Below are 14009 nucleotides of genomic sequence, written 5' to 3'. Positions count from 1 at the left end.
TTAAGAACACACTCAAACTTTGCCTTTAAAGGAAGTTTAAATGGTTTTGAAATCACTGGCTCATTCGTATGGTTTTGTTTTCTTATACCATTCCTGCTTTAACCTCATTCACAGTATGTACTGCTCTTGGCCAAAATGGGAAGTTTTGGGTTTAGTTAAAATGTGATGGAACACCACCACCTAGTGTTGGTATGTCTATCTCTACAGCATCTTATGCACACTGGGGTTCATTTTATGAATCAGTGTGTAATAAGAATAGTTTCCAAACATTAATAAATCACTCTTGCAGTAATGCTGCATGTCAGTGGTATTTAATTCACTTAAAGTGTTGAGGGCCACAGATCTGTGCCCAGCAATAGTGAAAAGTAAATTTAGTTGAGATGTAGTATTACTTATCTACTGTGGTCGTTGTTTAATTCTGCAAATTTCAGTGATCGTTTTTGGTAATCTTCTTGATGGCTGTGGTCAATATTTCCACTTGCAATTTGTACAGAAACACAAAAACTGCTATGTTTTTAAATGATACGGTTGAGATAAACTAGCATTATATACCTTAAATAGATTCAATGGTAAAATTTTACATTCCGGTGTGGTTAGAGGAAAATCCACAAACACATACATTCCGTTGACATTAACCACGAATACTGGAAGCAATTCAACATTAAGGTTTAAATTTACTTAGACCATCCAGTCTTTGTCACAGTCTTGATCTTGTTTTACTTATTAATTTAGAACATGGGTAGCTAATAAAACAGGCCCAACTGTAGTATTGTTAGCATGAACATTTCATTCAGGCACAAAATTACTCCTCTAAGAATAAATTCTATAAAGACATCAAACTTCTTTGGTGCACTTAGCCTTCCACTGAAGATAGTTGTAATGCCAATGTAAGTTTTTTTTCTCCCCCTTTTTTTGGTAAAACAGATTTTAAAGCCAATTATCAACTTTTTATAACCACCCAACAAGACTCGTTTTAAATATCTGTAAAAATGTGGTGGTTGATTCTGACAGCTGCAGCCACTCTAGCCTGTTTGCATAACTACAGAGATAATCACACTAGTCCAGGAAGTTATCCTGCTGAGTGTGATCCTGCTTCCTAATTCATTTACTTCATCTCCTTAACCTCAAATTTAGCATGTAAATAGACATCCTATCAAATCTACCTGGCCCAGATAAAACTGCATCCAAGTGGCTCTTGATCTTGTCAGTTGGGGAAACTCTTTGTTTTCATCTAGTGGGTGCGTAAGGTCACAACCCCTGCTGACCTGGATTAGCATAGGCTCCAGTAGCAATCTCTTGAGCCTCTAAATATAGCTTGTGCTTGGGACAGTTTCTCTAGTGAAGGCATAGGGTGACCTGCCCTGACACAATCCGAGGCTGTCTGGATGAGATTAGAGATCTTTTCTTGAATGGGGACACTGACGGGGAAGCAAGAGAAACTGAAGTAAAACTGAAAAATAACAGGCTTGTCTTGCATGTGCTCATGTAAGTAGAGATGCATTTTAGATTAAACATGGCAAACAAATACAGATGAAGTAAAGCTCAGTCAATTTATTGATTTATGGAAAATATATCACATCTTTACATTTGATTGTTACCTTCAGAAGTTAATAGTCCTTTAACCATTTACTTTCAAACACCTGACTCTAAGGTAACAAGCAGAAATGCCTCAAATAAAGCAATATTTAAACATTCACACTTGGCAGAAATCATAAGCTATCCCAACCTAACCTTTGTTTTAAACACAGCCAACCGTTCAAAAACTTAGCACTAAAATCAATCGCACATCAACGGCTGAATTCTTTGCTACAAAACTCTCTTTTTCCCATCAGCCTGTCCCAGTCCAAGCGCCCAAATGAAATATATCACCCCCACCACAAGTAGTATTAGTGAATATACAGTAGATGTATTCTGTTCTGAAAACAGCAAGCAGTGAAGTTTGGACTACAAACTGAAGATCAGACACCAACAAGGACACGAAATGAGTGAAACATAGCATTGTCATAGCAGCACAGTCAGTGACATTTGGTTTCTTTTTCTTCTGTCAGAACTTTTTTTTTTTTAAAACATCAACATAGTTTATACCAAAGTGCAAATATATTTAACTGCATGTATTTTTTAAGTTATTATATTAAGTTGAATGAACTACCAGTCTTGCAAGTAAGTTGAGGCGTTAAGAGTATTATGGCACATTTCAAACCAAAGAGAAAACATGTCACAGCTCATTTACTACAACAATAGCAATGCAAACTTTACGATACATTTATAGATATATTTTGTAACCAAAGTTTGTTGTCGATACATATCTGAGAACACATTTAAAAAGCATTACATCAATTTTTTTTATTATTGTGTTATCTGTTTGCAGAACAAATGTATTAACTGCAGTCCTTAAGTGTGTTTTCACAATAACCATCCTGAAGCAGTACATAACACTACTGTCTCCCATCAGTGCCGCAGGCCATGTAAGCCCACAACTCAAAACACAACAAAACTACATCATGTGCAAGAAAACCTCCAGCACTTTCCACTCATTTTTTCCTGATCTCTTCAAGTTATACAAATGCTCACCTCCAGCTGAGCACCAATAAACACCCTACATCTCAACTAATTGCTCTTGCAATAATCAAAAGTGACACAAATTTTACAGATATATAGCTATATGTTTATGTATATACCTCCAGTGTGTACACAATCTGACCACTACCTCTGATGGGATCAGGGCCTCCTTGTTGTCACAAGAGATGGCTACAGAAAGGGTGCATGCAAGAAGAGTACTCAATTCACTTATTTAGTCACCACTGGTGCAAGACAGTCAATTATCTTTGTTGAAGACTATCTGAAAAGAATAAAAAAAAAGAACTTCCCTACACAGACAAAAGCCCTATCCCTCTGCTTTTTCAGTGTTGCTCTTTCCTCTAAATTAATCAGGAGCTGAGTGAGTCAGCAGAATCTTGGTCTGATGTAGGAGGGCTCTGGCCCTATTAAAGCTTGGTCCATGAACTTCTCTAGGGATTATTCTGTTGGTGTTAGCTAACAGATACCTTAGAAGTAGTTGGAAGTATTGAAGCATAAATAGCAAATTTCTACAAGTGAGAGATTTTGGGGGGGTATTTTGTCATTTGATAAGTTTTCTTTTTTTTATTCTTAAAGACAGTAATCTTAAGAGGACAAGCAACATTGAGAGAAATCCTCATGCTCTCTTCACTTGGCAGTCATCATCTGGACGAACTCTGTAAAGAAGAGAAAAATAACCTTTAAATTGCTAATGTATAAATATTTTTTTACTCCTCAGTATTGAGATTAAATGAACACACACACACACACAAAAAAACTAGATATGGAGCACATATAAAGAGGAATGAGTAGTTGTACTTTATCTAAATCTGGAAGGTAACAGGGGACATAGTGGGGTTGGTTACAGGATAACAAGCATCTCACCCTCATAGTTGACTTGACCATCGCCATCAATATCAGCCTCGCGGATCATCTCATCCACCTCCTCATCTGTGAGCTTCTCACCCAAATTTGTCATGACGTGCCGTAGCTCAGCTGCGCTGATGTAGCCATTGCCATCCTGCGTGTAGCCAAAGAACAAGTGTCATCTTCAAGGTTTGCTTTTCTCTTCACTTGAGATGTCACATTCCATATAAATGCATCAAAAACTCACGCTCACGTCAACACTGATAACAGCTCCCAACAAATGCAATGCCTAGCGGCGGCAGTCAGTGTCCGGGTGATCCGCTCATACAAATGGGCTTTTCTGTGGTCATAGTGATAATTTCAGTCTGACAAATTTGGGATTATCAGACCCAGATCCAGTTCTTCATTCTGTTGGTTACTATGGTCACAATTTCTGTCCATATGACTAGTTGCTTGGAAAGTAGTGACAGTGGTGACACCAGCACCTTTTTGAAAAGTTCAGTTTTAAGCTGCCATATCTGCCTCTCACTCACAAAACTGGGGAAAAATAAACAGAACAAAAATAAAAAATGCTGAAAACTAGACACATGCTCACATTCATGCTAGCATGATGAAGATCATTGTATTTCTGGGCACAAGTAGCAGTGGGCGATACATCCAATATACTCAATGTATCGTTGCTCAACATGTGATTTATAAAATGGCTATATCACGAATGTTGAGTACAAACTGTAACAGTAGTGTTTTAAGCAGTTTACATGGAACTTTTTTGTAGTTTGGCTTCTCTCATTCACAGCCGACAGCAAGCTCCCTCTCATCCAGAAAACTCCTACATGCAGGCGCATTGCTCATTTCAGGAGAGACAGGAAAGACGCATGGAGACAAGGAGTACACACATCAAGCTAGTTTGTGAGCGTTAAGAGATGGAAGCTAAATGTGAAATGTCAATTTTAAGCTGAAATACGTCTCAGAAATGACTACAATGATGAGGAGATTCTGATTGTTCAACTAAGCAATGGATATTCAGTTCTTGGCAGTGGATGTTACACCATCCATGAATTTAGTGGTTTTGCTATTGTTTGCCTCAATTCAGGATCCTGAAACTGAAATACCAGAGCAGAACTCCTCTGGCTGCTCCTTGCAGGAGATTATGTGTTCCCAACCCAGGGAGCGCTTACTGTAATGTGGATCTATATAGAAAATAAAATTAGATAAAATTAACTTACTCAATTTATATCATGTAGCATGATAAAGCCCCAAAAAAATATCTGTATGTTAGTTATAGACCATACTGCACAGCCCTGAGCTCAAGTACAGTTTAAAAATGAAACTCTGAAATTAAAAAATACTTATTATCATGTAAAACGGTTCCAGGGATCAAAAGACATTTTTGAGTAAAGGTGCACTGGTGGACATGGCAAAAACGATTTAGGGTGTACAACCAAAATTTGGTAAAATTAATCCTACATCTAATCTTTTAATCCTACAAAAACTAAAAATAAACATTCAATCACATATTTGTAGAGCACTTTAAAAACAACACTGTCAAAGTGCTGTACACAAGAAAAGTAAAACACAGCAAATGAAAAAAAAAACAAAGAAAAAAAAAAAACAAAAAAACAAAAAAACAAAGGTAAAAACGATTACAACAACATAATGAAAAAACATTAAGAAGTAACAATAAAAGCCACAATTTTAGGCTGAGGTAAAAGCCAATGAGAAATCCCATGTTTTAAGAAAAGACTTAAAAACAGTAAGTGAAATGGCCTGCCTGACATTAAACGGTAGATCATTCCACAGTTTTGGGGCGGTGACTGAGAACGTATGGAACCCTGTGAGTTTCTTCTTGGACTTTGGGACAGCTAACATTAATTGATCTGCCAACCTGAGAGAACGGGAGGGAGTGTATGGCTGGAGCAGATCAAACAGATACTGTTTACAGACATATAAAAACAAAAGGATTTTAAAATTAATCCTAAAATTAGCTAAGCTAAAATTGGGGTAATATGCTGGCGTTCTTAGTACCACTTAACAGCCTAGCAGCAGCTAAAACATTACTGTAATAAAGTATAAAATATGACAGAAAGATGAAAACTTCAGGATTTATTAGTTAAAAAGGTAACAAGTCAGCAGCATAAATTTCAAATGCCTGCCTTCTTTCTAAACACAGAAGGAAAAATATCTGATGGTGAATTTCAGCCATCAGGTGTGTTTTCCTGCTGGAACAGACAGAAAGCAGGATAATGTAAGATCTTCTATAGTGTGAGGGTGGTAGTGATGGAGAAGAGAACAATAATACAGATAAAGACAACAAATTTGTATAAATATTCAGTTTATCTACAATTTGACATTTTGTCTTCAATTTCCTGATATGACATAAGCAGAAGGAGATGAAGTGGCATCTGATCAGTAACAAGACAATGACACGTTTAGTCTTTATGAAGGTTATTTGACAACTTTTTAAAACTAAAAATAAAAAGGTTTGAATGTAGTTGTTCCGTGAAACAAGCACAGTACCTCGGGTACAAGTTTTCATCAAGTGCGTGTTTCTTTGTATGGAGCAGACACCTGCTCAGGTGATGCTGCAGTTCACCTGCAGGTGACCTCAAGAATGGCCATCCCTAGCTCCCCATATGACCTGTGGTTTGACTTGGTAGTCAGCAAGGTGAGGAATGGACTTTGAAAAACATGTAAAACTGTGTTAATGCATGATGAATAATTGTCAGTGTTAGTTAATTATTGTGTTATAGTGATTAATGATGATGTGTCAATGATGTGCCCAGCCCCATTTTTAATAGTCTACAGCAGGGGTCGGCAACCTTTGTGACCTGGAGTATCAGTTTGAAGTTTTCTTCTTAACAAGTAAATTATGACACAAAACAAAAACATTTCCAACATACCTGGAATTTCATTCCATCCATATAGAGGGAATTCAATCATATCTTAAAAGATATTTTTCTGTTATCTCAAACAGTTGCTTGTGGTGCTAATGTTGAGGTGGGAGGACAACTCTCAGGTGTCAGAAGTAGCGGAAAGTGGAGGTGGAAATGTCATGGAAATCTAATGTCTGAGACTGAGCCTGTTCAGGTGTCCCGTAATGTCCGCGAAAAACACAAGTTTCACAATCCACTTTTTCTCCTCCAGTTCTGAATACTTTTGGCCCTTTTAAGCCAGAAAGGTCTTGATAGTGTCAAAGCAGTTAGAACTTTTCTGCAGCTCAACCATCTCACTGCTGAGTGGGGAGGGAAATCTGTGTATCCGCTGTCCAGCTCCACCAGCAGGGAGAAACTGCTAATGCATCAGTGCGGATCGCTTCACTATGAAGTTAATAACCTTTGCAACCCTGTCCATAACTTCACTGAGATCTGAAACTGATATTTTTGCTCACAGATTTTCTGGATGTATTATGCAGTGGAGTTTCATGATAGAGTGGCCGACTTTTCCTTCAATAAGTTTGACAGGTGACAGCTCCGTCTGTGGTCACTGCAAACATTTTCCTGATGTTAATCCCTTGTTCCTCAAAATGTTCAGTTAATGTCTTGGCTATGTCTTCACTTATTGATGTGTCAGGCACTGGCTTCAAGCAGCAAAACTCCTCTCCGACAGCTGAATCACAGAACCTTGCCATGACTGCCGAAAAGGGGGATGTCATTCACGTCCATGCTTTCATCAAGTGCAATGCTAAATACCACAGCATTTAATCCAGCTGTTGGCTGAACTCTGACATTTTTAGCCATTTCATTGGACATGGGAATGTCCTTGATTCTTGACTTAAACGTTTCTTTAATAGGCAAGTTTTCAAAAAAAAAAAAAACATGAGCAACTGATAAAAAGCCTCCTTAATAAATTTGCCATCCATAAACAGCCTCCCAAGCTTCGTAATACAATGCACAATCTGATAACTTGGTAAAAACTTTGAGAGAGGTAGCTTGTTTAAATGCACATTTAATTGCCTGAGCTTGGTCTTGGAAGTCTTCTCATGCTTCGTCTCAAAATGCTACCTAACATTTGATATTCGGCATGCAACATTCTCACAACATGAAGTGCACACAGCAAGGTCTTTCAAAAATACAAAATCTAACTTTTTTGTCCATGAAGACTAGAATGCCCTACTTTTGGCCTTCTTAGCAGCCGGTGTTGCCATTGTTGACGACATTTGTAATGTGTGGGTCTCAGGAAATGTGGGCGGGACCGCAGTTACAGCAGCGCAGGGATTGAGCTGTCACTCAATCCCTGCAAACATCAGACCACACATAAAGCAACAATCGTCATAACACTGAGAGGTGCCAGTCTGTCAGTGTTTATGCCATGGGGTGCGACCTGTGGCACGAGTACCAAAGGTTGCCGACCCCTGGTCTACAGCATGTTACAGTAATGCATTTTTAACTTTTTAAATGTTTTTGTCAACAATTTACATTAATAGACATTAATATCTGACTATAAGCCAGGGCGGACCAGTCGGCATCACCTTAACGTGTGCGCGTTTCATTTTCAGTCTGGGAACAGAAGTGAACATCTACTGTAGTCACTGCAGAAGATGGACTAGGAGAGGGACTGCCAGAAAAAACTAGCTAGATTTGTCATTAGTCACTTAACAAAATATCACATATGAAAATAAAAAGTTGCTAGAGGGGCCCGAATACTCGCCAAGTATAGTGGCGTACTCGAGAGGTTTGCAAAACTGCAAGTTAGCAGCTTTTCCCTTACTTGCACAGGTGTACCTGCGGTCGAAAATGAGGTACACTGCTCCAATTTTAAATGCAAAAAGTTGCACATGCGTGTATTATTTCGAGCCCCGAGTTCACAATAATTTCTTTCTCTGGGCATCAGAATTATTTAAATTAACAGCTTTCAAAGTTTTTCTTGTCGTCACTAATAAATAAATATGATACAATGAGTACACAAAGTGGTCTGTGGAAACTTTCTAGTTAAACTAAGAAATGTGTCTCAATAATATAGCGCTTCTCCAGTCCTACAGTACCTTGTCAAAGACCCTAAAAGCTTCTCTGATCTCCTCCTCACTGTCTGTGTCTTTCATCTTCCTGGCCATCATGGTTAGGAACTCAGGAAAGTCAATTGTACCATTACCTACAAAAGTCATAAAAAATATGTCAGTAAAGTTGTATGATATCAATATGCTGTTTAATAGAAAAACATCAATAGATCATGAAGACAGCAAGAAATATAAAAGAGGTAAATAACCCTTTAAAAAAACATGACCAAAATACATTTATGCCTTATGCATTTGAGGATTTATTCTTACCATCAGCATCAACCTCATTGATCATGTCCTGCAGCTCAGCCTCAGTAGGGTTCTGTCCAAGAGAGCGCATCACAGTCCCAAGCTCCTTTGTAGTGATTGTACCATCCCCATCCTTGTCAAAAAGTGAGAATGCCTCCTTGAATTCTGCACATTAAAAGAAATAACCCTATTAGATGACATGTGAATTCATTTAAACAAACTTTTAGTGTTTCAAATGGTCTGAGAAGAAGAAAACATGATGAGCATGATCATAGTTCCTCTAAGAAAAATCCATCAAAATGCAAACAAAACAGTTTGGACACTTGGATGTTGACATCTGACACATACAACACCACACCCCGCATTATATGTGTGGATGTAACTTGTCAATAAACCATAACCAGCATATACTATTATTTTACAAGCCCTTACACCACCAGTTCCACAAATTTTTGCTGGTGAATCCAGGTGCTGCTAAAGATTGAACAAATCAAGTGTGCACTCACCAGCAATCTGCTCCTCAGTCAGTTGATCAGCCTGTAAGCAAACGTACAAAACACCAATGAAGTACTGATAGTGTTCAAAGAAAAGAATCTCTTTTGAAGCAATAGCTCTGTACATTTACATAACAATGAATCTGTGTGAAATCACCATATTGATATTCTCTAAATTCACCTAACACATTGAGAGAATGTGGAGGAGAATTGACATCCTTCTCCAAGTGTACATTGAGTTAGACTAAAACGATCAATGGCACACTGAGCATGCTCTATAATTCACTCAGTTCACAGGACTGATTGTTTTAAAAAATTGCAATCTTCTAGTGAATTTGGCAATCTAATGAGGCAAACAAAATATTACAAATGTATCTTACAAAATCTCAATTCCTCCACTAGCAAGGTCCAACCTCCTTGGTTTTGCAAAACAAAAGTGTTAGAGTCAGAGTTTTAGGGGTTCATTTGGATGGCTAGAAGACCAGTACTCTTTGAATCTACAAAAGAAAAAGGGGCACCTACATAACCTACAAAATTTAAAAGCTTAGAGGTAGTGCTAAGTGAAGGCATAGAGACGGAACCACAGTCTTAGGCAAAAATTACTCCTCTAATATTTGCCGAAAAGAAATGATTAGCAGGTGATCTGTCAAAGATTAATTTTACATGGGTGTGATTATAAAAAAAAAAACAAACAAAAAAAAAAAAAAAACAGAAATTTAACTCCCAACAGGAATAATGACAAAAAACTGCAAGAGGCTCTGCTGTGTTCCCAATCTACAATCATCTGCCTGTACAAATATGCTCTAGAAAATTAATGCAAAAGCCATTTTTGTAGATCTAAAACATAAAAAATCTAATACAGGATGTGATCTTACCTCAGTCTCCAATAGATAGGTTGTTAAATTTTTAGATTTTCTGCAAGCATGTCATATTAAGCTTTTAAATGAAGGCTTGAGTTACTTGTATTGAAATCAACACCAAATGCAATGCAGGTCTTGCTAAATTACTGGAGTGAGTTACAACAATATAATAAACTTTTACACCAAAAAATAATATCAACAAGCTGTTCCAGTTGAAGACTCAACTGGAACAATGCAACTGAAATCTTTTGTTTTATTTTTTAGGTTGGCTAAAACACCATTATGCCTTGCACATAAGGTCTTAATGGGCCTCTTTAAGTCAGTCAACATGCTCACTTCAGGCTGAGAAAGTGTGATGAGGGACGGGTATAAATATTCCACAGCCCAAAATACACAGGCCTGCTAAAATTAGTGCACCATGAACAGGGTCGCCAATGTAGCACACTGAATATCACAGTGGCTTACCACTTCTTTGTATCCTTTTCACCGAACAGATGTCGGGATTAATTTAAAAAATATATAAATAACATAAAAATTACAGACCGTTAAGGACAGCTGTTGCTTGATAGCGCTTGCTGCTGTTATCCTTAATTGTCAGGATGCTTGTGGGGTAGCTGGAAATAGCTGCTGTATAAAATAAACCCACAAGTGTGGAACAATCCCACTCCAGTATTGTTTCAGTGATGAGGATAAGCCAATAATGGCATATTGGCAGTCAGCCTAAGGACTTATCTATTCAAGGCTGATCAAAAATAGAAATCAACTTCTAAAGCTCTACAACTGATGTCACAGATGACCAGAAATGTTTTTATGTATCTTAGTTAACAGACGAGACATCAAGTCTCTAGTAATGTAATTTTAAAAAACAAAAGCAAATTTCTGTAGCCTGAGGATGTGGTAACACCATGTGTTCCTCAAATCGATTTAAATGAGTCACCATGTTGGTTGGGGTGGGAGGGATGTAAGAAAACGGAAGCAAGACAGACTGCAGAGTATTCATCCTGTCTAAAACCAAACAATCTGATGATGCTGAAGCATGATGTATCTGCATCAGAGCAGGGCAGTGTTTCATAGCTGCTATGTAAGCGGTTTTAAAAATAGTAATTAATTAATAAACCAAATATCATACTTGTGGTAAAAAAAAAAGATAGCTATGCAAGGAGGTTTATTTTCTCTATCAAATTGAAACTACAATTTATGTCCAAGCAACATGTGCTATATAGTGTTCTATGTTTGTTACTTGGCAAAGACAGTCACGGACCATGTGCGGTATTCTTTACTAAATAAAGAATAACTGGAAAATAAAAAGGATGGGATTCGGAGGCAGGGGCACATGAATGTGACAATGGGGGCTTTTGCGAATAGTTTTTTGGAGGGTGCACTGCGGGTCCTGTGAGCCCACTGCACCAAGCATGGTTTGGTTCAATGCGGGGAAAAGGAGACGCAAGAGGAGGGGTGGCAAAGAGGATCATTCAGCAGAAGCAGAATGCGGTTCAACGTTATGGCGCAATACGTAACAGAAGAGATGGTGTCGTATTGCGAGAATATAGAATCCAAAAAATGGGGCAACTTCTTGTCGAACTCTGCAAAATATAACATGTCTTTGTTGCTAAAAGTGAGCAGCACACTACATCTATAAACTCTATTCTTATGTAATCGAAAACGGCAGTGATCACATTTCTTCGCTTGTTGCGCACGTCAAACTACATTCAACCACTCCATGTGGTGGCAAAAGACGCTGCCCGTGTTGCATAGCTCATGTGGGATGACAAAATGGTTGTTAGGCATTTAGCTGCCGCTTATCAGATTAGCGACATGGGTTTCAAGATTCACACTGGACATTCTATTTTTACACAGCACTCTTCGACACCACGGCCACGCCCACTCTCGACTCCCAACGCAAAATGCTGCAAACCTTTCTCCATGCATCCATACAAACCCCTCTGCAATTCACCCATATGGCTGGTATCCCACAACAGCACTAGTCTGGCAGACAGTTTTCACATATACATACACAACGTACATAAACCGCTGACAACGTTTAGCAACGAAAATGGTTGTGTGGCACGTGCTAAAATAACTGGCATAAATTCAGACCAAATTACAGCGAAGTATCGCTTTTTGAATGTACAACGTTGGCTTGTCTCTGTTGTTTTTTAACATAGATTGACAAATTACAGCTAGTATCAGAGTCTATATCGATTTGGTTAATTATTATCAAGACTATATTTCAACATATGCACAAAAATGAACAATGCACAGTCGTGGAACAATAATAATCTGAATAACTGCCATAGCCGTGCAACGTAAACGACGCCTAGCAAAAGCTAGCAAAGAATGCTACATGCGTCAACGTTAGCGGACTACTCACCATTATCCTGTAGCTCTGTAAAGATGAAAAACTGACGTATTTACGTAGCTGAACTTAAAGTACTAAGGGGACAATTACCCTGGAAAAGCAACTGAAATTATATCTGGCTCTACAAATATCTACGGTTCGCGAAGTCTGTGTGGACAGTTTCCTGATGTTGCTGAGTTCCCCGGAAATCTCTATGTAACGACGCCGGCGTGTGATACGGTTTAACAGAACTGTATCCCTCCGCCGGTGTCCTGCACATTAACTTGACCAACGTGTTACCAATGTCAATGAGGATATTAGCGTGTTGCCATATTTCTTTAATGTACATGCCTGAATTTACACGTCATTCTTAAAAAGTCAAACCCCGTTTGTTCAGTGCTGCCTAGTGTAAAATGTGTGCAAAAATATATAATCCCAACTGATCTAATGTCCATCTCCATTTGTACAGATGATTGACAATGTCCAAACAACCACCCTTTCAAATAGAATTTAAATCACTGGAGCCATCATCAAATAACAGCCTGCACAATAACTAAATACACACTTGTAGGGCATTACGGAAACCAACAATGAATGTAATTGCATGTTTAATATACATAAGAAAAGAAAAGTAAAAGAAAAGGAAGCATTTTCCAAAGTACTGAAGGTGACGTAACATTATCAACAGGCATGAATTAGGTTGTTTTCAGACATTTAGAGCTTCCCCCAGAAGGGGGAAAGAGACTTTTTCATGGTTGCAAAATCTATTCTTCAATTTAAATCACAATCATGTTTTCCTACTCACTCTACCTTGATCCCTTTAAAATTCTGTAAGCTTGTTTAGTTATCATAACCAAGTATAGAGTGATGCAAGATATTCAAAATATTTTCCTATTCTCTCAAAGGATCTGTTTCTAGATGTTTGTGTAAATGATTGAATTAATAAATTAAATAATGATAGAACATTTCAGACTATGTAGAGAGAGATATAATGTCAAAGTCAGGCCTGCTGATGGTTATGTCTCAGCACTATGATGAATGTCAGTCTCAATGCATTTCAAGAGCTTTCCTTCAGAACAGTATACAGGGACTGAAGCTGTACCAAACTATTTGGTCTGCAAATTAACTGGCGGTCTATTTATTTACTTATTTCCATTTATTCCAAAAGAGGGGCAAAAGTCAAGAATCGATTTATTGCATTTTGTTTTCAAGAAATCCGATTGGTCATTTATATCCAAGGCTGTTAAATGGTAAAAGTCAGCGTTAATATATGTCCATGGTCAGCATACTATAGTCTCAATATCATAGTCTGATTTCATTCATAGCGTAACAGGACACTAAAAGAAGTGAAGACAGCCAGAAGAAGATTCTTGACAGTAATGTTGTGGCATCTCTTTAATTCTGCCCTATCTTTAAGATAAGCTGCTAGATTTAATTCTTTTTATTTTTTATTTATTTTTTTTACACTTGCTTTATCTGTATTGAACTTGTATTATCTTAACCCTGCCAGTGGGTTTATTTTCACGCTATACATACAGCTATATGAGTGTTTTTAGACACATGGGTCATTTAATAAATCCTTTAACTGAAGCGTTTGTTTCCTCAGGCCCTCAGAGTTAACCCAGAACCGTACTCTGTCGCCTCTTACAGGC

At 37.9% G+C, this 14009-nt stretch overlaps 1 protein-coding gene across 1 annotated transcript; it reads right to left on the bottom strand.

Moving 5' to 3' along the window:
* Positions 1-1536: 1536 nt before the first annotated feature.
* Positions 1537-12584, bottom strand: calm3a (calmodulin 3a (phosphorylase kinase, delta)). Its single transcript, XM_041994665.1, has 6 exons — positions 12391-12584; positions 9172-9202; positions 8687-8830; positions 8405-8511; positions 3442-3577; positions 1537-3233 (listed from the first exon to the last, which is right to left on the bottom strand). The coding sequence occupies exons 1-6, from the start codon at positions 12391-12393 to the stop codon at positions 3205-3207; spliced, it is 450 nt and encodes a 149-aa protein (XP_041850599.1). The 5' UTR covers positions 12394-12584; the 3' UTR covers positions 1537-3204.
* Positions 12585-14009: the final 1425 nt, after the last annotated feature.

This window comes from Melanotaenia boesemani, chromosome 9 (assembly GCF_017639745.1).
Source record: "Melanotaenia boesemani isolate fMelBoe1 chromosome 9, fMelBoe1.pri, whole genome shotgun sequence".
NCBI classification, from domain to species: Eukaryota; Metazoa; Chordata; class Actinopteri; order Atheriniformes; family Melanotaeniidae; genus Melanotaenia; species Melanotaenia boesemani.
This window is presented reverse-complemented; position numbering and strand designations above follow the sequence as displayed.